Here is a 27,212-nt window from a genome sequence, read left to right as displayed (position 1 = left end):
TTTACAATGCCGGAATCGCCAGGCAGAGCATTGGAAGCGATCTTCCCCGGGACTTAGACCCTGGAGAAGCTCCTGTAGTCACCATATGGACAGTGAAGTTGGGAGCTTCCCCAGGGCCGGATTCTCCATGGCCGAGCACTACATGATACATTTTTCAGGGAATCCGGCCATGGGGAAGTTCACTGATGTAGACATTTAACATATACCTGTGACAGATTGCATAGGCTCCATGTTTAAAACAAACAATATACCGCGTGGTATAGGTCGGGTTGGAATAGCGTAGTCTACTATGCTATTCCATCATTAAAAAAAAAAAAAGGTGTACTGACTTATAGTAGCCTGAAGGAGTCTAGAAGGACATTTGTTTTGGTCTCCTCAGGCTAATGGAGCCCTATGGACATGTTTAATGTGTACATCTGGAGCTTTCTCATCATACACACTAAACGTACTGCCAAATCGTGATGTGAACTAAGCTTTACAAGGAAGTTGCTGCAGCGTCTCTGTGTGCCTCTCTCACTCTGCTCCTGCATCCTCCTCCCCTCTTCATAGAATTCTATGGGCAGCTGCAACCTGATCCTTCAGTGACCGTTTGTCTTGTCTTGGGGAGACTGATTTAGGAGTAAATTCAGATTAAATTACACGTTTATGAGGGGTCAGGGCATAAGCGGAGAAAGGCATTTTTATTAAGATATATTACAAATTTCCTTATATTCTCTTGTACTATTAATCTATGAAAAGTTTGTTCAATATAATGAAATAATACAGTACCAGATTGTCTAAAAATACCTCCGAGATCTTGATCCTGTATTTGTCCTCCTGATTGGACTCCGATCCTCGTAAACACAGACCTGTGCGCCTTAATTTGACCCAATGGGCTAACCCCATCCCACTGACCCAATTACATTTCGTGTTCACTTTAACAAACTGTATTTATTAGTCTTGTGTATGAGCGCGATGTTCAGACCTTTGCAGTGGGTCAGTGTATACATGGGTATAGTGTTGACACAGGTGGTAACTAAGTTTTCACACTGCTGGTCACAAATAAAGCTGACATGTCTATTACACCAGGGGACAACAGTATTTATCATGCTTGTGACACATGTTTCAAATATAAGTCCCCCGCCCCGGCATATGGTGATAATGTGTAAAATAGCTTGGCGATGCGTTTTGTGTAAGTTTGTGCTTGTCAGATTCATTTCAGGACAGCTGAAGCTCTTCATTTGGCAGCTGTTCCATGAGTGATGTTCCAAGTATTATAGGGAAAGTGTTTCTATGTTCGGTGCCCCCTGCCATCTCCTAGTCATCTCTTCCATGCATAAGACAATCCAGGCTTTTATAATGACTACGAGACTCTACTATACTGTATTTCGTCACACATGGAAGAGGGCTGAAGCATGACACATTTGTTCCCATAGTTCTGGATCGGTGCCAGGGAGAACGTGAGGGAGATAGTAAGGTCGGACCCATGCGCGGCGGAAAAATTCAGCCATAAAATCCGAATGTGTGAAATTCCACAGCAGAAATTGACATGCTGCACAAGTCCACACTGCCGGTCAATTTCTGTATGAAAAAATTTTGCAGCATGTGGATGAGATTTGTTTAAATATCATCCACGTGGCAGGTACTGTAATCCGCTGTGGATTTTCTATGCGCAGATTCGCTGTGGATTTTCCTTGTGCAAATCTGCACGAAAAATCTGAAGCATTTCTGCTACATTGACACAGACCATATGAAAGATTAGAATCTCCTCTTTCATATGCCACCAGAACGCCTGTTCTAGGTGGTACACCCCCTTCCCTCCAGCCTCAGTCTCTCACACTGTGTGAAGCAGCTTCATGCTAAGGCTGGGTTCACACGACCTATTTTCAGGCGTAATGGAGGCATTTTACGCCTCGAATTACGTCTGAAAAAACGACTCCAATACGTCGGCAAACATCTGCCCATTACTTTCAATGGGCTTTGCGACGTACTGTGCCGACGACCTGTCATTTTACGCGTCGCTGTCAAAAGACGACACGTAAAATTACAGCCTCGTCAAAAGAAGTGCAGGACACTTCTTGGGACGTAATTGGAGCCGTTTTTCATTGACTCCAATGAAGAACAGCTCCAAATTACGTCCATAAAAGACGCCCCGCAAAACGCGAGTACGAGCAATTACGTCTGAAATTCAGCTGTTTTCTCCTGAAAACAGCTCCGTAATTTCAGTTATCGTGTGCACATACCCTTATAGGACAGCGTCAGAGGCTCCACCCCAGGAGAATCGGCGGTGTTAGGGTATGTTCACACGCAGTGACTAAAAACGTCTGAAAATACAGAGCTGTTTTCAGGCGAAAACAGCTCCTGATTTTCAGACGTTTTTTTAACAAATCGCGTTTTTCGCAGCATTTTTTACGCCCGTTTTTGGAGCTGTTTTTCAATGGAGTCAATGAAAAACGCCTCCAAAAACGTCCAAAGAGGTGACATGCACTTCTTTTGACGAGCCGTCATTTTACGCGCCGTATTTTGACAGCGACGTGTAAAATTAAGGCTCGTGGGAACAGAACACCGTAAAACCCATTTAAAGCAATGGGCAGATGTTTGTAGGCGTATTAGGGGCGTTTTTTCAGGCGTAATTCAAGGAGTAAAACGCCCGAATTACGCCTGAAAACACTGCGTGTGAACATACTCTTACCCCTCACTTGTCTAATAAAGGCTCATTTAAATATTTATAAAAATGCTCATAACTTTTAAAATAAATGTTTTTTTTAAAACAAATGACTGTAGTTATCAGCAGCAAAGCGCCTATTAGATTAGTTAGGAGATGGGGACCTGATGATCTGTCACCAGTTTCTCTTTAAAGACAAATATCTGCCTGTGTAAACCCAGCTTAAAGGGGTTCTCCGGGCATTTTAGATCGATGGCCTATCCCATTGAAGAGGCTGCGTCGAATGCTGTGGCCCCCTTTAGTCAGCAGATCATGGGGGTACCGGGTGCCTGATCCCCACTAATCTGTTATTGATTGCCAATCCTGAGGATAAGCCATTAATATAGAATGCCCAGAGAACCCCTTTATGTGTGAGTTAGAGTTGCGGGATAATATATTGCTGACTGCTAAAATCCAAGTCCTTGAGTCGGTTGTTACTAATAATATTCAGACGTTTTTATTTACCTCTATTAAGGTGCATTCACAATTTTTATGCGACGAATTTGGCCGCAGTGAAACCATGCGTGTTTTTAACACGTGGATTTTGCTGCGGATTGCTGCAGATTTCACCCTTTGCATTGCAAGGGGTGAAATCCACAGCGATCAGAAGCAAATCTGCATTAAAATACGCATGTAAAACATATAGATACATTTTATGACGAACCCATTTTGACCCATCAATTCTTTTTTTTACTTTGAAGGCACATACATGTCTCTGCATCCTATTAGACAGCAATCTGCTCCACAGCTACTATTGTACGGGGTGCTACAGGGATCATTTCTATTATTTTTATTTCTTCTTCTTTCTGCCCGTTCCTGGAGTTGCCTTAGTGTTGGCAGTGGACGGGGGCATGGGAGCTTCTTCCTTGGCTGTGGCAGGATATTGTCCACTCTTATTGTCATCAACCTGGTCATCAGATACCTGCACAGCCTCCATCATGGCAGCGGCCTTCTCCAACTCCACCTGTTCCACCCTCTTGGCCTCCTCTTCTGCCTTCTGCGCTTTCAGTCTTAATAAATAAAGGAAGTAGTAGTGTGAGTGTATGTGTATATATATATATATATATATATATATATATACATACATACAGAAAGCTGCCATACAAATGGAGTAAGTCAGCCATCATGTTTACCGTGCTTCCTCCTCCTCCCGGATCTGTTGTAACCGGGTCTGCTCCGCCTGTCTTGCTCTGTTTTTTGGGATTTCTGCCTTCAGTTGTTCTGCTTTTTCATAGGCCGGAAATAATACTTTCTGAAAAAATACATCGATCTGACGGAACCATTTGTCTGGCAGGATTTTCTTTTGAGCTTTCTCTGCAAACAAAATAGTACTGTGAAATTCCATTAATCCGGCATCCAATAATCTAGAATGTCTGATAATCTGGCGCTTGGACAATTCAGAAGAGAGCGGCCATACAATGCGGATGTCATCTTGACCAATTCCAGTGACATGATTACTGGCTAAGGACAAGAAAGACACATTGAACTGACAAAATGCATCAATTCTATGCTCGATCATCTGCTTATCGTATCGTTCTAAAAAAGCAAAATATTACTCTTGTCGGCAGCACATCTTGGTGTGTAAACGGGGACGCGCTGCTGACATGATAATGTATGGGGATGAGCAATCGGAGTAACGACCGCTCGTCCTTATCCATAGCTCCGTGTGACAGGAGCAAGCGAGTGCCGATCAATGAACTGTCTCTTTGATCGGTGCTCGCTGCACCGACCAAAATCAGCCGATGTAATAGGGCCTTAAGTAATGGAGATAGCTGGAATGATTTGCGCCAAAATTATTTAAAAAAAAGCACACCTCTTCTTAATAAATTTGGCTAATTTTGAAGTGTCTGACAGTCAGAAAATAAAATGATCGGGTTTACATTTGCGTCATTTTCACCTATTTTTCTTAGCCGAGACTATTGCCCACTTTTATTGTCACTTTCCAAGCTTGGATTTCGATGAGATTTAACTCGTTTGAATAAAAAGTATTGCACGTCAACATTTGCATAGTCTTTGGCGCAGTTTACGCCAAAATCTGATGTAAACTGCATAATAAACGTGAGCCCATGTGTGTCAGTAGGAATATTGCAGCTTGCTTGGTAGAAATATACTATTATATAAAATACTAGTGAGGTTATACTGCCACCAAGTGGAAAATTATGATTACTGCATGGCTTTTTTTGAAACATCTTTGACATAGTGTAAAAAAAAAAAAAATAGGAAATAATAATGTCCTACAAATATATTTTCTAGACCTTTTTAATAATGTTAAAAAATAGATATGGGCAGTACAGTAAAAATATCAAAAGAGTAGCCAACATCTAAAGAACCTGACAAGATTCATTGAATGAAGATGTTGAACAATAACTTAAAAATGTTAAATAGCAGATAAGCCTCAAATAAATCGCCACCTTTTATCATAATGTCGTTTCTAGGTCCAAAATTCTGTGCTGATTATTAATTAATATATCTTTATGGTTGCCGGAGCTCCATTTTTTTGATACAGAGCTCCAAAACCAATGCATAGACGTGGATTTAAAAAAAGATACCCACTAGGTGGAGCACTGGAGCTTATTGTATACTGTGTTATTATTGAGTTCAATGTCTAACAGTATGCAGTAAGCTCCACAGCTCCCTCTAGTGGTTGCTGCAGGTAGTCAGCATGTTATCTTTTAAATCTACATATTTATGCAGGGGATTTTTAGAAAAAATGGAGATCCATATGGGAAAATTAGAGCTCATATCACCATATCAGCAAATGTAGCGCCCAACCTGCTCCCTACGTCTTTCTATGCCTGATGTCAGATCGTTTAAAAGAATAGTGACGCTTCTTTTGAATCTGGAGTTTCTCAGTTTACTCACTTGGAGAATGAAACGGAAAACACGTGCTGCGTTTTTCATTTGCCTTCATGGCGATAATCAGCTCCTTATCTTCTGTCCAACAATCAGACTTACTCTACAGTTAAATGAGAGAATAAGAATGTCCATATTATATATATATATATACACACAATATGGACATTCTTATATTACATTACATCTTTTTATAAATATATATATATATATTACATGATTTCATAGGAATAGGGAAGGAATTAATATTAAATGGCCTGTACTGGATTATACAAATAATGATATACAGTTCTTACTGGGGTTGTAAGACCGGAGCGGTGGTTGGTAAAATCTGCACTGGCGCTGCCATCTGATACGGTGTTTGCACCTTGCTCTCCTTGAAGATGTTCATGGTTTGACTCATGTAGTAGTTCGTCTGTGACATACGTAATGGCGCAGCCGATCAGTGCCTCCAAGAATTCCAGAAATGTAAGCTGCAAGAAAAACATATTCAGGCTTTATGGTATAGGACTAAACTATGCATTCAGCAAAATAGATAAATCCAAATATGTTGGTGATTGAAAAGCATTGTGCCCTATAATCCTTCAAACTCTTCATCAGCTAATGCATAACTAAGTACATAGCACCACCTACATGGAAAAAAGTGTGCTGGCCACAGAGCTGACATAAGGGCACATTTGTCAATGGTGAACCCCATCATCCACATCAATGTGCCCCATGTACACACATAACTACCACTACTGGAGGATTATATGGAGTGCCTTAAACATGATGAAGATACTACATATAATGTAACTAAGTGCAGCCATACAAGCTGAAAATCTTGGACAAGATGATCAGGTGGAACAGGAAAGGGTTTTTAAATATATTCTATTTAGGGTATGTTCACACAGGGCAGATTTGTTGCAGAAATTTCTGCATCTGTGAACAATGCCTTAATGTGAATACTATTATCATACTTGGAATGACTCACCTCTAGCTCAAGATTGATCTCATTTCCATCTCGCACACTCGGATCATCCTCAGCTAAAATGTCCACAATCTTTGTGACACCGAGTTCATTACTTAAGATTCTTAAATCCTAAACATGAAACACAGAGATTTCATATCTAGGTTATTAAACAATATTAATTTAGGTTTAAAAGTTGGACAAACGATCATCGTAACTCCAGATGATCAAAATGTCAGATTATTGGAGATAAAAAAAATCCAAATCTTAGTAGAGAACCTTCAGGAAGACAGTCTTAAATAAAATGGCGTATCGTGTCTGGGGTACAACCAATTTTCCCCCTTGTGAGGGCTTCTGGCCGTGAGTCCTATCTTCTTTCGGCTTCCCCGATGCTCTTTGAAAACCTGTTTCTGCCATCCTCGCCACCAGTCTACACTCTCTCGCTGATCTATAACCTGCTCCTTGGAGCAGTTACCGCTGGGGACCCTCCTTCTATTAGATCAAGAGAAAGGGAGTGTTCAGTGGCTATCTCTCATGAGGAATGACATAAGTCCTTAATTTTACCCCATAAGATACCCATGGCATGTCGCGGCTCAGGTGATGAACTATAAAATGCTCCCCCGCTGGCATGGATGCGGTTCTCTCCTTCATAGTATACTCTCCGCAGTCCCTGATGTTTATTGGAGGGATGGCTTTAGTAGGAGGACTATGCCGCACATATGATGGGACAGTCCTGAGTGTCTACTGATCCCCATATATTAATATTACTCTTAGAGCATAGTTTTTGGCCCTGGGTGGAGCACTTTACTTTACTTTTAGGACACTTAGTAATAATGCTGGCTCAGATGAGGATGGCATCGGATGACATCGCATGACTGCTGCCTAGAAGTTATTTGAGACAGACTGGTTGCTAAGCATTTTAAGTCTGTGTTATTCAGACTGGTTGCTAAGCATTTTTAAGTCTGTGTTATTCAGACTGGTTGCTAAGCATTTTTAAGTCTGTGTTATTCAGACTGGTTGCTAAGCATTTTTAAGTCTGTATTATTCAGACTGGTTGCTAAGCATTTTTAAGTCTGTGTTATTCAGACTGGTTGCTAAGCATTTTTAAGTCTGTATTATTCAGACTAGTTGCTAAGCATTTTAAGTCTGTGTGAATCAGACTGGTTGCTAGGGGTAGACTGCCTAAGAGCGCATTCACAGGGGTTTATTTTCTGCCCAATTTAGGTTCAAAACGAAAAAAATAAAAATATGCTGTAAGGCTAGGGCTACATATAGACTTTAGTTGCACAACAGCTGAAGTCCATTGGAATATAGTAAGTTGTGCGACTCTTCGTAGCAGATCTGTATGTACCCTAGCCTTAACAGTTACTGCATTTTAAATAGAATTTCATGCAGGACATCTGTAGCAACATGTCCTAGTTTAGTCGAGGATGAATTAGTGCCAGGCTATGGGGAAAAAAGGGGCATGGGTGCTTGGCACTGTCTAACCCTCGTTTTTCTCTATTTCCTATACGCTGTATTAATCAGATTTAAGATCAGATGTTAGAATAACCTTGTTATATATGTGCATGTAATGTCTACCGTCCAATTACTGTATCACATGGAATAGCTGTGTATACGGACCCTGTATGGTCGCATAGGGAGTCCCTACCCCTCCGTGTGGCACGGTATTATGAAGATAACGGTATCTGATGGAGCATGCCATCATTTATTTTTTTTAATCTGACAGAAATCAGTCTGCATGCCGCCTTATGAAATTGGAGGCATACGGAGGTACCGTGGATTCCTGTAGACTTCTATTAATGGGTATTAAGGCTCTGTAAAACCAAAAGCTTGTACGGAGCCGTACACAAGTCCTTGATGAACTTTGTATTTGTGGCCTTCAATTTTCAAACTTTTTGTTGTTTCTAGAGAAACTAAACTCCTTGACCCACTTGGTAAGAAAAGACTAAAACCGCGGGTGACATCAGCCTACCATAGGAACTGGTGGGAAGCAAAGTTGTCAGCAAGATTAATGACATTTCTCTATTCTGTCCCCAGCGAGAGATGAGTAAGCACAGGATATATTTATTTCATATTTACTCTCATCATCCAGATAAAATGGCGCATGGTCATGGTAGGCTCAAATGGAGGGGACGTGTTCTTCTTGCAGTAGGTCTTATAGATATCCCAGCACTTATCGATGTAGAAGATTGCATGTTCAGTCTTTTGTATATCACTGAATAAGTAACCTAAAAAATTTGAGACAATAAATTCAGACGTGTTCAGCTCCTAAAATAAAAGTCTATAGGACAAGGAGAACTGACCTTTGATGGTACAGGCATGGGGAGAGATATTTTGTGTCATGATTTTGGAAAAGCAGTCAACAAGGGAAAACTTTTTATCTCTGCAATAGAAAAAATAAAGACATCATAAATGTAAAATAGAAATACACTTACTGGTCTCCGAAATGAAAGTCAATAATGTTCATAGAAACTTGTTAGCTGGTAACTTTAAAAGTTTTTTATTTTTTATTTTAGTAGTTAAGGGTTATTCCCAGGCAAAACTATATTTTGTACTTTGCCGGGAATGCATGCTCTTCCTCCACCTCTACGCACTGGCAGCTCTGCCATATTGCCTCTGTCCATTGGCAGTATTTGCAGAGACAAGCAAAGGATATTTAAAAGGGGGTTTTCCAAATGCATACTTTTCACACCAAGTTATTTTTGCCACGCTCCCACTACCCTCTGGTTTTTACGGTACGAGTATTGGTCTGTTTTATCCATCAGCCGAGCTCTTTATATAACAAGCTCCAATAAAAAAGGGTTAGGCTAGTGGATATGTGTTGACCACTACTAGTAGTGTAAAAACCAGTGTAGATAGTGCCACACTCAGTGCCCCTTGTGTATAGTGCCCCACACTGCCCCCTGTAGGAAGTGCCACAGTGTCCCTTGTAGATAGTACCACACACTGCCCTCTGTAGATAGTGAGAGTGCCCCTGTAGATAGTGCCACTGTGCCCCCAGTACATAGTGCCACACAGTGCTCCCAGTACATAGTGCCACACAGTGCTCCCAGTACATAGTGCCACACAGTGCTCCCAGTACATAGTGCCACACAGTGCTCCCAGTACATAGTGCCACACAGTGCTCCCAGTACATAGTGCCACACAGTGCTCCCAGTAGATGACACAGTGCCCCCTGTAGATAATAACACAGTGCCCCCTGTAGATAGTGCCACAGTGCCCCCTGTACATAGTGCCACACAGTGCCCCCGGTAGATAGTGCCACACACTGCCCCCTGTAGATGCTGCCACACACTGCCCCATGTAGATGTCACACATGCCCATATAAATAATGCCACACACTGCCCTTGTAGATATTGGCACACACAGCCCATGTAGATAGTATTACACACTGCCAATAGGTAGATAGTGCCACACACTGCCCAGAAGTAGATAGTGCCACACACTGCCCAGAAGTAGATAGTTCCACACACTGCCAATAGGTAGATAGTACCCCACACTGACCATGTAGGTAGTGCCATACACAGTGCCTATGCAGATAGTGCCTATCTAGATAGTGCCACATAGCCCATGTAGGTAGTGCCATACAGAGTGCCCATGTAGGTAGTGCCAAAGTGCCCATGTAGGTAGTGCCAAAGTGCCCATGTAGGGAGTGCCGCATGCTTAAACAAACACTCGCCTTTATGAATACGAAGGTAAGTAAACAAATTGTGTTGTATTTAATGTCCCTGTTCTGCATAGAAGACTTTGTAAATAGCTTTCTGGCTAAATCTGTAAGATCTCATGCGGAAAGGTCTGACGGAACCCATGAACGGAACCCAGACGCTGATGTGAACGAAGCCTTATGCTCACTTTGGACTGTAAGTATATCTAGTGCCTTTGTTTACATTGTCATAGTTAATTATTCCCCAGTGCTTACTTAGTTTATTCCTTCTTCTTGTGCTACTGTAGCTCAGAAGTGACTTAAATAGTTTCTTGTTTAACAGCACATATGGTGCTCACATTTTTAACATACACTATATCCAAATTTGGACTCGTTGATCACATGGACTGATGCGAAAAAACTGAGTTTTAAGGCAAAGTGTAATAGTGATAGGGAATAAAGAGAACCCATTTCATCTACTCCAACATCAAGTAGGTGTAATAGAAGTGTTTCCTGTCAACTAGTGGTGATTAGAATTAATGCACGGATAGAATCTGCTCACAATATACACACAGAATAATGAACGTCCGGCGGATTCTAAAATCGGTGACGTGTTCATCATTTCTGCAGATTCAACGCTCAAAGCCGTGGATTAGCTCCACTGAATTACAATAGGGCTGCGGATCCGCTGGCCAATCTGTGGCAGAAATCTGTGTGGCAGCTGCAGGTTCCTGCCGTGGACTTTCTGAAAAATCCACGCTGGATTTGCCTATGGCAAATCTGTGATGTGTGAACATACCCTTAGAGTAGTGCCAAAAAAAGTCAAAGGGAATTTGTCACGAGGACAGACATCTATAAGAGGCAACTAAAGAAACATGTAAGTGGGTGCAGTCCCCGTTAGAGATACAGGTACTGGCCTCGTGCAATATGCGAAATAGAGGTCCCACCTAGTCCCATTGGCTGAGAGAACACCACATGGCCATATATTGACTTCTTCTCCAAAAGTGCCATGGATGTGGAGACTTGGTCGGATCCTGAGGACAGATCTTCTTTAAGGCCACACTTTTCAGAAGACGTTCATATCATCGCCTATTATGCTCCAAATTCAATGTTACCACGTTATGCCGTAGAAAATAGAACAGACTTACGGATTGTCAGCACGAATGATGTGATAAGCCAAGTAGGTAATATTTGTCAAGAATGTTCGAAGCAGCATTGTAGCATATGGAGAATGTATTTCTTCAGGATCGGAGATGTCTGTTGGATACATAAAATATACTATAAGAAATACAGTCACAACACTGTAAAGTGGAATAAGAATCATGAACTGAAAAATACACAGAATACAATAACATCCAAATCCTAAAAGACTGGAAAGATGAGAACACGGTTATGGCAGACGGCAGATTTTGGTAGATTAATGTGGCAGATAAAGTTTTTTTAAGTTGTTTGTCGTTTTGACAAGTGCAAAAATAAGATTTTAGTCACTAGTCTGTCATCGTCCTCCAGACCTTTGCACCCCTGAGGTTAGAGACAATACAGAACACCACAATACAAAGGCCTTGCAACCTACATTGAATCCTCTTTTTAGAGACATCTAAAAAACGAATCTCATAATAAAAATCTAATCTCATAATAAAAATCTAATCTCATAATAAATTTCTCACAGTCACACCAACTAAAGGTCAAACTTGACGATTTTAGCAGGATCAGCCAACAATCAAGAAGGATCCAACATGCCCGATCCTTTGTTTCCATGACAGACAAGCTCCCCTCTCCCCAATGAAATAAACATGCCCGCTCTGCTGAACAGGCATTTATATGGGAGAGTCGGGAGAAGTGACTGTCGGCCGACAGTTATTTAATGGGTATAGCCACCTTAAAGGCTATGTACACCATTAACATCTTTTTTATTTATTTATTTATTTTTTAATAAAAATGTCTGTCACTGTGTTTGGTGCAACTTTCGAAATACTTTTTATTAAAAATTATTTTTACTTTTTGAGATACAGCTGCTTTGTATCCTGTATACAGAGCAGCTGTATCACGTGCTAAGTCCTGTACCCGTCAGGTCAGCGATATTGACGGCTTTAGTGAAAGCGGGTCCTGCGTGTCTCTGACATCCACCTGTTATCAATCACATCTAAGTTATGAACTCAGATGTGATCGATAACAGCTCGTTCCTGAGTGTCAGAGACACGCAGGACTTGCTGACAACGAACCTGTCAGTTCTGTGACCTGACGGATACAAGTTTCAGCGCACGATACAGCTGCTCTGTATGCAGGATACAAAGTAGCTGTATCTCAAAAAGTAACAATAATTTTTAAGAAAATGTAACCACAAAGTTGCACCAATCACACTGATATACTGTTTTATTTTTTAAAACAAAACGTTTTTAAAGTTTTTAAAGTTTTCAAGTGTACATAGTCTTTAATACATACTACACTTGTCTTTAGCAGCACTATTTGTACCCTGTATTTTTCCATTCTCTGAAGTGCAACCTTTACAAGGTGAGGATTATTACTACGTGCGTTTTCCAAACTATTTGAAGGGTCTACATTGTAGAACACGGGCAGATGCAATACACATTTGCTTAACTTGGTTGAAATAATAGAAATAATTGGTGAAAATTCAACCAGTTTGACCTCTTCCCCTGCAACATCAGGCAACAGGCTCTCTATCCCCTTATAGAGGTTAGATTGCTGGGGGGATTCTGCCAAAATATATCAAATCTCTATAAGTAAGAACTAAAAGTTAGTCTTATGTGAACCTTTCTCAAAACTGGTGCCAAGGACATGATTGATGCATTCATGGCAATCACACCTAACCTCATATTAATTTGGATACTTTTCTATAGGGAACAGTCAATTTTTTCCATTCCACTTGATTGTATTTTAAATAAGATATATCCTTTATAATTACTTAACAACATCAATTTAATCAATCCCTATTACAAATTTGCTATACTGGCGAGACAAATCATCATTTTCAGAAACGTTTGTGTTTTCTTCTACAAATAAAATTTTCTGCCTTAATCACCTGCCAAAATACGATCCATTTCACACAGTGTTAGGTCGTAGTGATGGAAGTTGCAGTCTTTCAAAAATCTCCAGAACTGTAATTTTGTCATAAGGAAGGTGTTATCAAAGCAGTTCTCATTGCCCAGGCTGCTGTAGAACTTGTATGTCTTCCGTAGCAGTGTGAGGTTCCGTAAAACGCCATATTCCACCTAAATAGCAAGAAATGAATAATCCCAGGTTACCTATTCCTCCATATAGAAATGATATTGGACGCAGAATTTCTACAATGTTTAATAGAGTACAAAACTGCAACCCTCGAGCTTCATGCAGGTTTTTGTGAAAAGTGGTTCAATCGCATAAAAAACATTCTGGGGGAAACTTATCAACCTTTCTATGCACGTTTTCTGGCTTAGAAAAGTTGCAAAAGGCCCAAAAGTCGCAACTGAAAGTTGTTGAAAATGTGTTGAAAAAGTGTTGAAAATTTTTACTTTTACTCTTTACTTGTCATGTTTTACAAAAAAGGAGGCAAATGTAATATAATATACGCCACAAAGCTGGTGTAAATTATAGCGGAAATCTACGCCAGCTCTGTGCTAGCATAGATTTCACTTTGTGGAGCGTAGCAAGGTAAAGGCCCGTGCCCCTGATCAGGCTACCCCCACTCCTCATCAGACATAAAAATTTATATATGTATCTATGCTCACCTTACCACTCCTCATGGCTTCTCTCCTCCGGGTCCCCTCAGACTCCCTCAGCATACCGCGGCTCTTACATGGTCCTGACGCCGGGCAGTGACAGTACGTTGTATGTGACACAGCACTCAGGACGTTTAGTGCTGCGACACATATAAGACCCCGACACTCTATGGCATCAGGACCTTGTATGAGCCACGGTATGCTGGGGGAGTCTGAGGGGACCCGGAGGGAAGGAGCGGTGAGATGAGTATATATTTTTAAAAATTTTATGTCTGATAGGGAAGGAAGGAGCAAACGGTTGGCGCACGACCGCGGTCATTACACCACATTTGTATTGCACAGCCGGCAGAAAGATGCAACAGATTTATTAAGCGGAGTGCGCCTCTTAATAAATCCGTTGCATCTTACTTTAGTGGAGCAGAAAGCTAAGACTGGCATATGAAGTGCCAGTCTTAGTAAATCTGCTCGATTATCTCACATAGAAGTATTAAGAATACAGGTAGTAATTATATTAGTGTATGAGGAAAATAGCAAAATAAACAAAAAATAAAGATGGGAGGTGATGGAGAAAACAAATTTTCTGATATTTCCCTGCTGTCAACCAGCTAAACACCATCTGCTGTAGACAAACTATAGAGATGGGTCGCACTTTGGTAATACTTTGCTATTTTAAACATATAAAGGTCAGAATTTGTATAAATGTATGACTGCAGAAAGGGCTTAGTGAACCAAATTTTCCGGGTCCACAGTACAGTACAGTAAATCCTGCCCTAGCCCAACGTCTGCAGGTTATACCCGGTAACAGGTCACTGAGATGTCATGATGAGCTAAAAACGTACAAATGGTTGATTGTAAATGGGAAAGAGTTAAAGCCCTTGTCTAGTTAAGAAAATACATTTTAAAATACCCTATAGGGCATTCTAGGTTAAAAGAGGGGGCCCAATATTCAGGACGCTGGAGTGGAAAGCAATTACAAAGAGCATTTTTCACTCTGGAGGACCCAACACTTTTATGTATCACACAGAAAGCCCATTGATTTTAACTGAGAGTATGTAATGCCTATTTTCCCCTGTGGTGGCACTGCAGGGACAATGAACACTTATTGCTGGGTTCCCCCACATATTACACATGATCGATGGGGGACCTGTGACTACTTTATTGTCAGGGGATCATCCTGACAAAAATTCTGGGCCTTGCTTGGGTCTGATTATGAGTCAGATTATGAGATTTTCTGGACTGCAGTGGTAAAGAATGGGCTGGAATTTATAGTCTTGTTATGAGACATTGGATGATTTAAATAAGGGTATATTTTATAAGCTCATAAAGGGTTAAATTAAATCTCATGGCACTCTGTCGCCAACACTGATTGGAGGAGAGCCCCTGAATACCAGAGTTCTCTCCTGTTAGTACAGCAATCCCAAGCTCCGATAGATGTCCGTCTTTATAGCATCTGCTGTCTAATGATTGTGGGGCGATAATATTTTCTAAAAAAAAAATTCAGTTTCTGATGTACCCCAATGATTGCCTAATCTTACCGCAATTATGATATTGCTGAAATATACAAAAATGTCCTGTCAATTCAACAACTGGATTAATGCTGCTGAATTACCAATAATTCCAGACTATCAGGTGCCAGATTAGAAGACGTGTTTATATTACAATATATACTGTACATTTACACAACTAGCTTCAATAAAGCCCCAGAGATAAGTTCCTTCTACATCTTAGGGTATGTGAACACGGCTTATTTTCAGCTATTTATGGGCCGTAAATGCCTCAAAAACTGCTAAAAATACGGAGGCTGAATGCCTGCAAACATCTGCCTCTGGCGTTTCGGTCCCACTGGGCGTTTCTTTGCGCATAAAAAAATGCCCCGCGAAAAAGAAGTGCATGTCACTTCTTGAGCCATTTTTGGACCCGTTTTTCATTGTCCCAATAGAAAAACAGCTCCAAAAACGGCCGTAAAAAATGCATCAAAAAACGCTTGATGCATAAAAAACAACTGAAAATCAGAGGCTGTTTTCCCTTGAAAACAGCTCCGTATTTTACAGCCGTTTTTTGTTTAGCGTGTGAACATACCCTAACAGCTGAGTAAGGAGCTGTTCTCTCCTGCGTTGGAGGCTCCATTAGAAGTCTCCGTCACAGATTCCGTTGTTTTTACTGGACAAAACAGTGCAGCAATCTGCGCTATTATGTCCGGAAAATAAAGGAAACCATGTCGGAGACCCGACGGAACCCATTAGATTCAATGGCTTCTGTAGGGCACCGAAGGTTTCCGTCATGCAACGAAAACTGTGCGCTATTTTTATGACAGAGCAGAGCAACAGAAACCCGAAAGCAAACGTAAACCCGGCCTGACAGTTAAGAATAACACTTACCTGTTTCTGTTCTTCATATCGTTCATCCTCTGGCACGGTGTTCAGCAGTGGAGCTATATCCAGTTCAATATATGAGCCTGATAAACTGGGAATGCCTGAATTCAGAGCGGAGCTTTCTCCTGAATAAACACATTTATTATAGTTTATAGCTAGACATCAGTGAATATACCGATCACATTGTACAAATGAAATACTTTTAGTACTATATTTTCTAATTTATTTTTTTTCCCATTTATATTTCTAAATGGTTAGACATCTATGGCGGGCATTTATTAAGACTGGTGTTTTATATAACAGTCTTAAACTGAAAGGGGTTTTCCAGCTAATGAAAATTGATGGCCTATCCTCAGGATAGGCCATCAATAGCTGATGGGTCAGGGTCCGACTCCCGGGACCCACGCCGATCAGCTCTTTTGAAGGGGTTGCAGTGCTACTTCCCCTTCCTTTCTACTTGCTCACTTGTGAATCGTCGATATGGATGTAGCAGCCATTCACAGGTATTGTAGCCTTCTTCCCCCATTGAAGTAAATGGGAGAAAAGCCTGCAATACCTGTGAACAGCCACTAAATGTGTGCCCCTTCAAAACAGATCATCGGCGGGGGTCCAGGTAGTCGGATCCTGACCCATCAGCTATTGATGGCCTATACTGAGGATAGGCCATCAATTTTGATCAGCTGGAAAACCCCTTTAACTGCGCTAGAGTAAAATGCGCAAAATTTATTAAGGCCCCATGCACACGAGCGTAGATTTCGTCCGTAATTGCGGACCATAATTACTGACGCAAATACGGACCCATTTATTTTTATTGACCACGGACACCTTCCCGTATATTTACGGGAAGATGTCCGGGCCGTAAAAAGCCTCCACAAAAGATAGCGCAAATCCTTTGCTTTTTACGGACCGTGCTCCCATACTTTATATGGGAGAACGGGCCGAAAATGCGGGTGGCTGACCGTGGCTGCCAGCGGTCGGCCTTGCCTGTAATCGCGGACCGTGATTACGGGCACAGCCGTGTGCATGAGGCCTAAGAGACTCAATCCTCTTAATAAATTTGGTTCATCTTTGCCTGTCGATGCGGTAGAAAGTCAAATCTACATCTGTCATGATCAAACGTAGATTTGTGCTATAATTTACCCCAATTTCTGGCTTAAATTATAATAAATCTGTCAGTCCGCAGGAGGCCATGTCCCCTCCCACTAGACCCTGTCCACTTTCTAGAAACTTTTAAAAAGTGGCAAGATAGGTGTAAAATGGCAAAAAGTGATAAATGATTGGGCAAATATGGCATTTGCCATACTTTTTGACTTCTTAACGCGTAAAGTCGTTAAAAATGTCCCCCTATGTGTCATTCGACAGTGCTGCATGGATGTGTGGATGTTAACCAAATTGCAATGGAATATAAATTGTGTAAGGTGTGGAGGTCCTTTAGAAATGCTTCCTGGCAAATATGGACGCCAAGACGTACAGCAGGCAAAGCCACCATGTGTAGATTAGCAACAATTTTTCTATTTCAGGTACCAGCTCCGAGAATGGCATCCGTTAAACCTAGGAGGAGATGTAAGGTCTGCCCAAGGAGCCAAGTCTGAATGTGACTGTACTTTATATTTATTTATTTACTCTTTTGGCCGGTTCACGACCAAGAATGTGTCCATAAATGTTGGTCTTAGCAGCAATTCTATGTAATTTTAGTGCGTTGCCACCTAGAGGTGTGTTATGTAGTAAGGACCTGTGAATAACATGGAGGCGTGGGTACGCCTCGCTTCCACATTCAGGAAGCGGGGCCAAACAGAGTTTACAAAAGTAAGTACCCCATGATGCCAAACGCTGTTGGGCGTATGACTGTGGTGAGGGAAGGAGGTACCTGTCAAAGACTGGGTCGCAAGTGGTTACGCAGCGGAGCAGAGCTGGCAAAGAGCGGGCCAGAGACCATGTGTCGTGAACGGTGTCTAAGCGTCTGAGGCCGCAGTAGTGTAAGGAGCGCCGCCTGACCTGAGAGATAGATTGACCAGGCTAAATCCTGCGATCCTGAAAGTTAGTCCCGAGGAGTAAGCTATGACTAATTGGCAGCAGAGGTCCACCGCAAGTAAGAGAATGACATTGTATATAAGTCTGAAACTTGCTTCACTTGAATTGTGTGTCCGGGACGCCCTCCCGTTCACGTTACAAGCGCATATTTTTAACCTCTTATTAGTTATTAGCTGGGCCAGAGGGGCTTAAACTAATACGTTTACGGTATAATGTTAAAGGGGTTGTCTAATAAAGACAACCCCTACCCATATGTCTTATTAGGGTATATGGTTGACATAGCCAAGAGCGGCCAGATGATCAGCCATTCATTGGAAATGTAGTGTAATAAAATGTATGTAGACCTAAAAACGAACCAAAAAGGGACATAACCCTAAAGCAAGTAATGTACTCCAAAGATAAAAGTACAAAAAAATCTTTATTAAATATTATAACAATGACAAGTAATGGGAAAAGAGATCTGATACAATGAACACGGAGACATATACAACAGGGTCAGATGAAAAAGACCAGAACCAACAGAATCAACCGTCCACTAGAGACCTCCGTGTTCATTGTATCAGATCTCTTTTCCCATTACTTGTCATTGTTATAATATTTAATAAAGATTTTTTTGTACTTTTATCTTTGGAGTACATTACTTGCTTTAGGGTTATGTCCCTTTTTGGTTCGTTTTTAGGTCTACATATTATAAGGGACCCCAGTACACGCCATCTTTGGTGTGAGGTTGTTGCTTAGGTTGTTTTAATAAAATGTATGGCCAGACAACTTTCCCCGGCAATCAGCTGGTATGGCTGCGGCCGGCTCCTGTATAAAAAGGGGTCATCTTTATGAGACATCCCCTTTAAATTGAATGTTTCTATGGAACTACAGTGTTGAATTATAGATTTAGAAATAAGCTGTCACGCCACAGTATGTAAATAGACTATAGGCTGTTTTATTAATATGGAATATGAGATCCACATACAAAAATATAAACCGCCATATACATCACTCTATGGTCCGACGACAGGCTACAGGGGCAGCCATGAGGAATTTCTTGTCCCCATAACTGCATTGTTCTTTGTTGAAATTGCTCCTATTAATATAGAGTATATAAGAGAATTGCGCACTGTAGTTCCCATATATTTTAGCAATGTACCTCCAAACCAAAATAATTCTTTGCATTTTTGGGGGGGAATTGGCCAATGTTACAATTGTGACAGATTTTCAGTGCGGCCTAGAAAAATGAAAGTTCGCCCTGAAATCGGCAGTACTAGATCGTTTTCTTGACGTCTCCTCTTTAGGAGACTGATATATGATTTGTTATTTTGTTGTTAGTATTTTTTTTAATGTACCCCACATCTCCGTCCCACATTGCTTTACCTCCACATATTGGACTCCTCGTACGAATACCACTCAGATCTGGGGTGTTCACTCTGTCATACTTAAAATTTGGATATTCAGCAATCTGATCTTCCAGAAATTCCCCAATATAAATCTTTCCGTTTTTAAAAATAAACTTGCCCTAAAAAAAAATATAAAGAGCATTATAAACCAGTACACAGAACTATTGGGCACTATGTGTTTTACATACATTTTATATATTATGGAATCTGAGGAGAGGAAGATGTCTCACCATCCACAAAATCCATAAATGCCGCCAGGTCTTGGCTAGCTGTATGGCAAACCAGACTCTGAATGGGGGGGGGGGGGGTCGCCTTTTATCCATAAAGATTAGCAGAATTATACTTTTTGCATTAAAGGGAAACTCCAATAAAACTGGCGTATGCCATTGTAAGAGAAACACTGTGTTTTGTGGGCAGATTGGTTGGTCGCCTAGCAACCAGTATCTCAGCCAGCGAGTGACTTCAGTGGATCCAGGGGCGTAGCTAAAGGCTCATGGGCCCGGGTGCAAGAATTCAGCTTGGGCCCCCCTACCCCTCCCCAGCACCACCATCATCATCAGACCCCTGCGCGCTCCTATGCTCAAACGCCTTGCCCAACAGCCCCATAGTATGATGCCCCCACACAGTTAATGCTCCCATAGCTGCCCCCACACAGTATAATTCCCCCCATAACAGCCCCATACCGTATAATGCTCCCCATATCAGCCCCCCATACAGTATAATGCCCCCCCCCCACAATATCAGCCCCCCCATACAGTATAATGCCCCCATATGTGCACAATTACTTACCTATCCCCGTTCCCACGTCGAGTGGAGGATCCTTCGCCTCCTCCGGTGTGTGGTATGAGTGACTCAGCGCAGGCAGGCGCGATGATGTCGCTACATCCCGCCTGCCTGCGTCGAGCCGCTCAGGGCACAGGGAATGCTAGATCAAGGAGATGTCAGCTCCTTGCTCCAGCATTGATTGGAACCGGGACCTCGGTGAGTGACTCTCGACCCCCCCAGGGGGACGCGACCCACAGTGTAGGGATGTCCCGATACCAAAATTTGGACTTCGATACCGATACTTCGTTTACTTTGCCAACAGTAATAAAAAAAAAAAAGTTCTTTCGTTTTCTAATGTGAGGCACGAGGTGTGATGATGAATTTTGAATGTCTCACATTAATAGTAATTAACCCCATCATGTTTCTCAGTCATAATGGGTTAATGTGTAAGGTACATGATGGGGTTAATTACTATTAATGTGAGGAACATGGAGGTTAAATTCATCATCGCACCTCGCGTCTCACAATTAGGCCCCATGCAAACGACCGTAAATAACCTAAGTTTTTGTGGACCGCAATTGCGGTCTGCAAAAATGGACCCATTCACTTTCATTGAGCGCGGACACATTTCCGTAGCTCTACGGATGGGTGACCGTGCCGTAGAAATGTTCCGAAAATTATGGAACATGTCCGGCCATTTGCATTTTGCGGGCCGTGCTCACATACTTTGTATGGGAGCATGGCCCGAAAATGCGGATGGCAATCGCGGGCCGTGATTGCGGGCACGGTCGTGTGAATGGGGCCTAAGTGATAGAAAGCAATTTTTATTTTATTTTTTTACAGAGTACACATCATAAATGATGCAAAAAATTTGTTGTGCAGGTTATTACGGCCGCGCCAATACCGATTATGTGTATGTTTTATGTATTGAGACTTATTTTAATGTTTATTGTAAAAAAGGTGTATGTGTAATTTTTTTATTTAACATTACTTTGTTTTTACTTTATTTTTAAACTTTAATGTACTGACATATATCAGATATGTGCCAGTACATTAACCTGTGGACAGATAGCACACAGGCTGTTGTTAGGACATACCTCAGTATGCCCTAACAACAGGAAATATGGTAAGACAGCCCTGGGGTCCGTCAATAGACCCTGGGCTGTCTGCCCATATATGGTATGTCCCTCAATCGCGTCACAGGAATTCCCCGTGACGCGATCCAGGGGCATCCCCCTTCTCATTTTCCCCTGAATGCTGCAGTCAGCTTTGATCGCAGCATTCAGGAGAATAGCGGCGGAGATGAGAGGTTTCTCTGATCTCCGCCGTTATAGAGCGGGGCTGCGGCTGTGTAATACAGTCATTGCCCCGCTCCTGACAACAAGTGCACGCGCGGTCAGCCTGAGGTGATGCGGCTGCGCTGCACTAATGAGCGGTGGTGCAGGCACTGAAGACAGAACATGGGGGTGTTTTGTAGCGCGCCCGCCATGTTCTGTCTTCAGTGCCACAGATCATTAGTGCAGCGCCGGCCGCATCGAATCATCCTGACGGCGCGCACATGTCAGGACTCAGGAGCGGGGCAGTGACTGTATTACACAGCCGCAGCCCCGCTCTCCTAGTCATGTGTACTATACTGTATATGGTGCAGTTTGCGGTGGAGGAGGGGGGGGCTGTGATTTAACGCCCCCCCCCTCTCCACCGCAAACAACACAATACATTACAAGGCATCACAACACAATACATTACATTACAACACAATACATTACACTGCAGCTTATACTGCAGCTTACCTGGAGTCCTCCGCATCGACTCTTCTGCTCCGTCTGGAAGCCGTGTCACGTGACAACACGGTCACATGGTACACTAAGTGTACCATGTGACCGTAGCCAGGAAGTGCCGGCTTCACGGAACAGAAGATTGTTAGGAAACATGCTGTGTGGCAACGGGGGCCCGTGGGCCCCCCAGGCTTAGGGGCCCGGTCGCAACTGCGACCGCTGCGACCCCTATAGCTACGCCACTGAGTGGATCCATATGATTGTGTGAAGAGCAGCGTCATTAGCATCTACACTGCAGTAGGGCTGATGGCACTAATGATGCTCCACCAGTATTACCGCACCATGTAAATCTAAGGGTATGTTCACACGATTAACAATATACGTCTGAAAATACAGAGCTGTTTTCAAGGGAAAACAGCTCCTGATTTTCAGACGTTTTTTGAGCAACTCGCGTTTTTTGCAGCGTTTTCGCTGCGATTCTTACGGACGTTTTTTTAGCTGTTTTCTATAGAGTCTATGAGAAAACGGCTCCAAAAAACGTCCCAAGAAATGTCCTGCACTTCTTTTGACGAGCCGTCATTTTACGCACCGTATTTTGACAGCGACGCGTAAAATGACAGCTCGTCTGCACAGAACATCGTAAGACCCATTGCAAGCAATGGGCAGATGTTTGCCGACGTATTAGAGCCGTCTTTTCATGCGTAATTCGAGGCGTAAAACGCCTTCATTAAATCTGAAAAGAGGTCGTGCACATACCCTTAGAGGAAAAACGCCACTAGTCACTACTTATTAGGCTATGTTCACACGCAGTAGCAAAGTACGTCTGAAAATACGGAGCTGATTTTCAGAGTTTTTGTAGCAACTTGCGTTTTTCGCGGCATATTTTACGAACATTATTGGAGCTGTTTTTCAATGGAGTCAATGAAAAACGGCTCCAAAAACATCCCAAGAAGTGACATGCACTTCTTTTTCGCAGGCGTCTTTTTACGCGCCGTCTTTTGACAGCGACGCGTAAAATTACACCGCGTGGGAACAGAACATCGTAAGACCCATTGAAAGCAATGGGCAGATGTTTGTAGGCGTAATGGAGCCGTTTTTTCAGGCGTAATTCGAGGCGTAAAACGCCCGAATTATGTCTGAAAATAGGCCGTGTGAACATACTCTTATTATTTTGAAGCTATTTGGTACATAGGACAGGTAGAAGAGAAATTTTTTACAATGCTGGCAAATATCTTTAACTTTATCTTTAATTTCAAAAGAAAAAAATATGTGGATTTATTCTTGTAGAGATATTTTTACTAATTCATGTAGTAGTTTCATGACCGCTATTACTGCTAATCCCACAATTGCATAAAATGAAAATAATGCCCCATCGTGTGATGACCTCACTTACCGGACCATGCTTTTTATTGTTTTTCCACTGTCCTTCATACATTGCCCCATTAGCGTAGTAATACTGGCCCTGTCCATGGCGGGCACCATTGACAAAGTTTCCCACGTATTCATTTCTTAAGGAGTACTGTGAACCAGCTACTCTCTTTAGGAACCAAGTGTGAGTCCCGAGACCATTCTGTAAAAAGGAAAGGCTGCTCTAAAATAACATCTGTGGTACAACCGTATACCAGTTTCATCATCATATATGTACGGTGCATATGACGTCGTATAACATCTCTGCAACGCGGTTACGAGGTAGGATCCAATTTCCATTTAATGAAACAGTCATGACATTTTTTAATCAAGTGTTTTTGATATTTATCTTGCCAATTTTTTTTTTAATGAAAAGTTATTTCACAGCCTCACCCAAAAATAGCATAATTGAAGAGAATATTTTTTTCTGAATTTGGCCGATAATTTATATGTGTAATACAGTGGTGGGCTTAGAGTGGTCGTGACTCCCGGGCAAAAATGATCATGGGCCCCTTACCAACCAGTAAAAAAACAAATAATAATACACTTGATCTGGGATAAGACAATACTTGAATGCATCTGCCCCAATGCCACGGAAGGTGCCACCCAAAACACTCTTGGGACCCATAGACAAGAACAGACCGAGTAGCAGTAAGTACAATAATCCTTTATAAACCTCTATAAGTCCCATTTGAGACATCAGAAGAGGCTTCAAAATGATTATTTTTTCCCACAAGGGCATAAAGACATGGGCTGTGCTTTAAAGATATGGAGAGATGGGAAAATGAAAGATGGTACCTGTACGCCTGTCTCCCACTGACCCATGTATTCTTCATTGGAGGATAGCCACCTCATCCTGCCCTCTCCATGGAACTTATTATTTTTCCATTGTCCTTCATAGATGTTGCCCGACTGAAACCTGACAAACAGACATGTGGATAGCTATAGAGATCCAAGAGTCAACACGATGAAATATCCTGTCGACAATCCATCTATTGAACGCCATAGTCAGCATATGTTAGACCTTATTCACAGAATGCAGTTTTTAGGCTACTTTTCAGACAGATTCATAAGTGTATTTTTTTACTGTAATGTTATGGTATATATCTATATTCCAGTACATTAGCCTGTGTACTGATAGTACACAGGCAGTTGTTAGAACATACCTAAGTTTGTCCTACCAACAGGAAATATGGTCAGACAGTCCTGGGTCCTTCAATGGACCCTGGGGTGTCTGGCCGTACAAGTTATGTCCCTCGATCGCTTCACAGGAATTCCCTGTGTTGGGATCAAAAGGGGGTTCCCCCTTCTCATTTTCCCTTTGAATGCGGCAAACAGCTTTGATCGCAACATTCAAGGGGTTAACGGTGGAGATCAAAGGTTTCCCTTCATTCCGCCGTTAGTTCAGGGCTGCGGTTGTGTAACCTACTAGAAAAAGAGAAGGTACATACCTCTGCACTCCCCATCCCTCCTTCCTATTATGTATCCAATCTCCTTCATACCATGAGGTTCCTTCGACATTGTAATAAATAGCACCCTACAATAATAAATCATGTGCTATGAGACGTAACCACTCAATATAATTATAAAGCGTTATTCATGTATAACGCACATTAACAATTTACCTTCCCATGACGCATACCCATGTACCACTCTCCTGAATATGAAACCTGTTGATCACTAGAAGCGTGGATACCAGTTCCATGCCTAATTGCCTTGTACACCTGTCCTTCATAGCGGCTGCCATTGGGCCATATATAGACACCATGTCCCATCGGAAAGTTCATGAAAAATTCTCCCTAAAAAAAATAATTAAAAGTGGTGCGAAATTAGAGCTTCACTTTAAAGCATGTATTAAATGTAGAACAACATATTACAATTTATACACAGCCGAGTCACATTATTATGACCACCTCCTAGTTTTGACATTGGCAGCGCGTAGCCCATGAATGAAGTGATGTATGGTGGGCTTGATGAGTTTATAAGGTGTGTGATAGGCTGTCTGAACACATACCACTCGTTGTTTCCATGGGTAAAATGAGCAATTTATCAGAGTTGCAAAAAGGGATGATTATTGTCTATCGGGCCAAGGGTGGCGGTATTTCTCACACAGCGCAGTTTGTGAACTGTTTGCGTGCTGCTGTGGTGATAGTGTATCGTGAGTGGACAAATGGCACCATTGGGAATAACAGACGTGGAAACTGCGGAGCACCACGTGCCATTGATGTGAGAGGTGAACGTTGGCAACGAAGGTGCGCCAGGGCCGAACGACACGCTATTGTGGAGCATCTTACGTGAAAACCATCCAGGGGGCTACCAGACGTGTATCGAAAACAACAGTTCAGTGAACCCTACTGTGTATGGGGCTCCGAAGCAGACGGATGGTCACTGCTCCTATGTTAACAAAGGTGCATTGGAAAAAAAGGCTTCTATTTTGCACGGCAGAATCGGAATTGGACCACTGATGATTGGCAAAGGGTTGCCTTCTCCGATGAGTCACGTTTTCAGCTTCATCGAACGGATGGCCGTTGGCGTGTAAGGTGAGAAACATCAGCACAAACACCCTGCAACCATTGCTGGAAGGACGCAAGCCGGTGGCGGCAGCGTTATGGTCGGGGGAATTTTTTCATGGCATTCTCTGGGCTAATCATCCATGTGGAAGACACTCTGAACCGATTTGGGTATGAATCCATCGTTGCAGATCACGTCCCCCCATACATGCTGCTTCTCTTCCCTGGGGCAGATGGAATCTTCCAGCAAGACAACGCGACATGTCACACGGCTAGAAATGTCTGACAGTGATTGGAAGAGGACGACCAAGACTTCCAAGTACTTCCCTGGCCCTCTAATTCGCGAAACTTAAACCGAATTGAGCATGTGGGACCTCATCGTCTTGTTCGCTCTATGGATCCTCCCCCATGCACGCTCCAGCAAATGTGGGATTACAACAGTAAATTCATATTTACATCTCAAAAATACATTTTAAATATATTGTCCAGTCATAACGAAATTCATGTGCATAACGTTAGTGAATTGGTGGTAGGGCATATTGCTTACACGCCACCAACACTTCTTACCACAGAATTCTGCAAGGGAACGTGGCCACTGGTCTCCAATTCTTAAATAGGATCTGCACTTTCATCAAACTTATGATATGTAACAGAGACATATCAAAAGTTTGGATCGGTGGGGGTCCGGGTGCTGAGCTGTGATTAGCACTCAGTCAGGCTGAAGACGATTCTCATAGAACAGCTTGACAGGGAGCGCCAATTACAGCCGAAGGAGCGAATCGTTTAGCTGAGCACTTTTACACCTTTGTTTCAGCAACAGTGGGGGACTCATCACCTGGACCCCCACCAATCCAAACTCTTGATATGTCTCTATGACAAATAAAAAGTTTGATGAAGGTGCAGTCACTCTTTAAGTGGGGAGTCTTAGGTAATTTTTTTTACAGTATGGTGTAAAAGTTAAAGGGGTTGTTTTGTCTATGATAGGGCATAATAGACCACCCTCTATGAGTCTGTAAGACCGGCAGACCTGGCCCGTCCATCAGTGGCGTAACTACCGCTGTAGCAGCCGTAGCGACTGCTACGGGGCCCGCGGCATGAGGGGGCCCGTGTCGCCCGC

At 42.3% G+C, this 27,212-nt stretch overlaps 2 protein-coding genes across 2 annotated transcripts in view; one reads left to right on the top strand and one right to left on the bottom strand.

The window, feature by feature from the left end:
• Window positions 1-3,137: 3,137 nt before the first annotated feature.
• The window catches only part of RSPH10B (radial spoke head 10 homolog B), a 29,239-nt gene continuing 5,164 nt past the window's right edge, over window positions 3,138-27,212 (bottom strand). The window contains exons 5-19 of the mRNA XM_075830251.1: window positions 25,211-25,384; window positions 25,037-25,122; window positions 24,384-24,504; window positions 23,572-23,748; window positions 19,616-19,757; window positions 16,226-16,344; window positions 13,172-13,361; window positions 11,280-11,388; window positions 8,792-8,871; window positions 8,568-8,716; window positions 6,510-6,617; window positions 5,833-6,009; window positions 5,546-5,639; window positions 3,817-3,997; window positions 3,138-3,693 (exon numbers count right to left, since the gene is read on the bottom strand). Coding sequence (XP_075686366.1) covers window positions 3,474-3,693; window positions 3,817-3,997; window positions 5,546-5,639; window positions 5,833-6,009; window positions 6,510-6,617; window positions 8,568-8,716; window positions 8,792-8,871; window positions 11,280-11,388; window positions 13,172-13,361; window positions 16,226-16,344; window positions 19,616-19,757; window positions 23,572-23,748; window positions 24,384-24,504; window positions 25,037-25,122; window positions 25,211-25,384 — 2,127 coding nt within the window. The 3' untranslated portion in view covers window positions 3,138-3,473. The remainder of the gene's footprint in view (window positions 3,694-3,816; window positions 3,998-5,545; window positions 5,640-5,832; window positions 6,010-6,509; window positions 6,618-8,567; window positions 8,717-8,791; window positions 8,872-11,279; window positions 11,389-13,171; window positions 13,362-16,225; window positions 16,345-19,615; window positions 19,758-23,571; window positions 23,749-24,383; window positions 24,505-25,036; window positions 25,123-25,210; window positions 25,385-27,212) is intronic.
• Window positions 23,541-27,212, top strand: part of EIF2AK1 (eukaryotic translation initiation factor 2 alpha kinase 1) — a 39,316-nt gene continuing 35,644 nt past the window's right edge. The window contains exon 1 of the mRNA XM_075830254.1: window positions 23,541-23,867. Within this exon, the coding sequence (XP_075686369.1) occupies window positions 23,831-23,867 (37 nt within the window). The 5' untranslated portion in view covers window positions 23,541-23,830. The remainder of the gene's footprint in view (window positions 23,868-27,212) is intronic.

This window comes from Rhinoderma darwinii, chromosome 6 (assembly GCF_050947455.1).
Source record: "Rhinoderma darwinii isolate aRhiDar2 chromosome 6, aRhiDar2.hap1, whole genome shotgun sequence".
NCBI classification, from domain to species: Eukaryota; Metazoa; Chordata; class Amphibia; order Anura; family Rhinodermatidae; genus Rhinoderma; species Rhinoderma darwinii.
The sequence above is the reverse complement of the archived record's forward strand: the minus strand, read 5'-3'. Positions and strand labels throughout refer to the sequence as shown.